The sequence below is a fragment of the Musa acuminata genome, chromosome BXJ1-2, assembly GCF_036884655.1.
Source record: "Musa acuminata AAA Group cultivar baxijiao chromosome BXJ1-2, Cavendish_Baxijiao_AAA, whole genome shotgun sequence".
In the NCBI taxonomy this organism is placed as follows: Eukaryota; Viridiplantae; Streptophyta; class Magnoliopsida; order Zingiberales; family Musaceae; genus Musa; species Musa acuminata.
The window spans coordinates 20,136,566-20,140,243 of record NC_088328.1 but is presented as its reverse complement, the minus strand read 5'-3'; the positions used below and the strand labels follow the sequence as shown (position 1 = coordinate 20,140,243).

General features: G+C 53.4%; 1 protein-coding gene across 1 annotated transcript; it reads right to left on the bottom strand.

Annotated features, from left to right (window-relative positions):
• Window positions 1–281: 281 nt before the first annotated feature.
• Window positions 282–3,324, bottom strand: LOC103970736 (uncharacterized). Its single transcript, XM_009384647.3, has one exon. It carries the CDS (start codon window positions 2,788–2,790, stop codon window positions 613–615), a length of 2,178 nt encoding a protein of 725 aa, XP_009382922.1. The 5' UTR covers window positions 2,791–3,324; the 3' UTR covers window positions 282–612.
• Between the last annotated feature and the right edge of the window lie 354 nt (window positions 3,325–3,678).

Here is a 3,678-nt window from a genome sequence, read left to right as displayed (position 1 = left end):
CAACTATAATTTGTTTATCATTGCAGACAAATAGCAAGTAGCAGTGAACATTTGTTTTTTCAGTAATATAATTGGAATATGGGCATCATCATAGAAACAACTTTAGGACCAATAATATAATAAATCACATTCCCCTATGAATATGAATATTTATAGGACCAAGGCATGAAAATCATATGACATGAATATGGCAGCAGCAGTGTCAGTTCCTACATTAAACTAAACTAAGCAATTTCAAAGTCCAAAAAGAAGAAAAAAATAAAATGATGGCAAAGAGCACAAGAAAAGAATGATCTGCCCAAATATCAATCAGTGCTAAAACTTTACATGAGTCTCCCTCTCTTTCTATTCATAGACATATCTTCTATCTTCTAACAAACACAGAGACTTGTGCAAACTCATCAGCCTGGAAGATAATATTCCCCTAAATAAAATATTTAGTAGATCTTTGTGCCTCTACTCCCACCCCAAACAAAATACTGAGCAGGTGTTAGAAGAACAAGGGCTAGAGAATCCATACAAAGAATCAACATTCCTTCAATACTAATCTACACTCAGCAACAGAAAAGAGAAAAAAAAAAAAAAAGACTTAATCCAGAAGAGAGAGAGATGTTACACTGCTGAGGCACCCGCAAACTCGTTGAGCACATCATCCTCACCTGCGCCGAAGAGCTCCGCATCCTTCTCCTCCTCGCCTAAGAAATCCCCCCTTCCAATCCTGGAATGCGCGGTGAGAAAAGCCATCTTCTGTGCGACCCCCGACTGTGCATGCGCGCACATCCAACGCGTCAATGCCGAATTGCGCTTGAGCCCGCACGAAGTGGCGTGGAGGAAAATGAGCCTCACCGCCACTTTCCGAAGACATTTGAATTCGCTCAGGCAGGTCTCCCATACCAACCTGCGACTCTGTGGGTTAGCGATCCTCATCTTCCCCGTCGACGGGTCATGCTGCTTCACCTGAACAGCTTGTGCGTAAAGCGGATCCAATCCCTCCGACCTCCACTTCATCATTTCCATCAGAACAATGTGGGCTTCCTCCGGCGACACCAATTGCGTGATGAGCCGATCCACATCCTTCTCCTGCTCCGGAGTCAAGAGCTTGAAAGGTGGGAGGTACTTCCCACTGGTGTCCTTGATCAGGAAAAGCGGATCCAAAACGAATGCCGCCGACCACGCCAGGTGGTAGTTCTTCGTGAATCTTTTCTCGATCACATTGTCCACCAGTCCGCCGTCGATCCCGTATTTAGCGCTCCACTCTCTGACCTTCGATCGCAGCTCATCCCACAGCGGTAGGCAATGCCCGATCAATGGCCGCTCCATCTCTATTTCTCGAGCCATGGCCTTGAGCAACTTGACCAACGAGTTAACTGCCTCCGACTCGGTCCAAAACCCACCATCCTGAATCAGCTCCGCCATTTCTCTAGCGCTAGGCTCCTCCAGACAAACAACCTTATAGTCCTCGTCGAGGACAGCCATCTGGATCGGACGAGCGAAATCCATGACATCCTCCACCATGGTGAAGTCAGCGGTGAAATTAGAGGCTTCGTCGCTGCTGCTCGACGGGCTTCTTAGAAGGCGGGTGTGGCCCTGCTCTTCGAGCTGGTACTTGGAAAAAATGCTTCGAACTTGAGATTGGTTGTTCATGAAGTTAGTCAGCTTCGAGCAATTAGCGGAGACCCTTCCAAAGAGCGGAAGCTGCCGAGCAAAGTCCTTGATCAAGCTGTTGAAGGCCTGGAGCTGGCAGGAGAGGTTCACCATCCTTTGGTTTCGGTTCTCGAGGTTCAGAAGAGCCTTCCTCTTGAAGCGGTCCGCGACGATGCCCGCACACCGGTCGACGAGACCACCGCATAGCTTGGCGACGACGTCCCGCAAGACCTCCTCGGCATAACTGGAGGGGGCTCCTCCGGTGGTGAGCACCGAACGGTGGAACAATGCGGTACCGTTGGGGAGGTTCACCACGAGGCTCACCAACGCATACTCCGAAGGCCTCGCCGACGACTTCCATCCGTCGGAGGCGAGCTGGAAGAAGGCAGCGTCGCGGATTCTGGCATCGGACTCGGACAGGACCTCGAGGTATCGAGCTTGGAGGTGTGATAGCGTCAGCTGGCGAGGCGAAATAGAGGAAAGACCGACCTGGTTGAGGAAAGATTGGAACTTTGGGTGGTCGAGTGCCGAGGGGGAGACGGCGCTAGCGGATTCCAAGAGCCAGTCGGCGAGCAGGGCGAGAGCGGCGTCCGCCTGGGGCTTGGAAAGGGCGGCGGCGGGGGATGCCATGGGGCTTTTCAGCTTCTTCACGCTGTCCTCCAGCCTCGCGAGTGCGACGAGGTCATCCTTCCCGCCGGAGAGCAGGAGGGGCAACTTAGGCTCCAGCGGCGTCGGGGCGGAGCGCCTCCGGGTGGGGGGATGGTGGGGACGGAGGCGCGGAGAGGCTGGGGGAAGGGAGGAGATGGGGACGGGATCGACGGCGGCGGAGGCGGGGCCTGCGGAGGAGGGGGAGGAGAAGTTGGGGCAGGCGCCCCGCTTCAGGTGTTCGGAGGCGGTGCGGGAGGGGTTGGAGGCGGAGAAGAGCGCAGAGCAGAGGGCGCACCGCAGCTTCGCCGCCGATGGTTGCGACGACCCGGCCGGCGTCACCAGGATGGGTTCCAGGTGGGCCCAGTACCACGCGCCCTTCCCCTTCGTCGCCTTGCACCGCACCGCCACCAGCCGCTCGTACCGCTTCCGCGCGGCCCTCGCCGTCGCGTCCTCCGCCTCCCCTCCACCGCCTGCCGATTCCTTCGCCTCCGACTCCATCCAAATCTCTCTCTCTCTCTCTCTCTCTCTCCCACAAATCACCAAACTCGGGCCACCACCGCCAACAAAAGAAGAACAAGCTTCCCCCCCCTCCCCGCCTCACACCGAGACTTGCATCGAACAGTTCGACTGGGGAAGCAGGCCGCTCCTTAAGCAGCGGGTGCCCTCACTTGCGCCCATGCGATGAATCGGCGATCCGGTGCATCTGCCCGACATCACTGCCTTCCTGCTTTAAGCGTGCCGTCACGGGGGTTTTGGGTTTCTGCATCATATCAAGACATGCATATTTTTCTGCACAAAAGGGGATGTATTCTAGTCACCAAACCATGTCAAGTCCAACACAAATAATGCATGAAGACTTTGGATGAACACTTTGTGGTCTGTCAGAGGAGTAGATAGATGGAAAGATAGAAAAAAAATGATGCAGAAGAAGAAAGAAGAAAGAAGCAAGAAAGGGAGGGGGAAGGGGAGCAGGAGAGGCGAGGAGAGAAAGATGAAAAGGTGAGCTTGGAATTAAAGGCCATGTGCCAGTCATTTTCCACTGTAGTAGCGAGGAAGCTTTGACTAGTCTCGTAAAAGGAATTGCCCCTGCAAACATAGGGGAGAGGGCGTATTGAAGTTGTGTTTAGTAGTGGTAGTAGGTAAGTGACCAGCCTAGCTTGGGTACTACATGCATCAGATGCACTAAAGCAGACGTACAAGTTTCTTGTAAGTTGCAGCTAAATCTCTCTCCAGCGGCAAGATTTGGGGATGGATACCCCCTCCCCCTCCCTCTAGATTTTATACATCCCATGGACTCACTCACTCACTCGCCCTCCTCCTCCTGCCCACCACCCCTTCTTCGTCTTTCTTCCCCCCATCTTTGAACTCATTACTGTTCGCATAGCA

What these genes read in the sequence shown, in the direction of transcription:
- LOC103970736 (XM_009384647.3), bottom strand. Translation starts at nt 2,790, where the DNA reads ATGGAGTCGGAGGCGAAGGAATCGGCAGGCGGTGGAGGGGAGGCGGAG.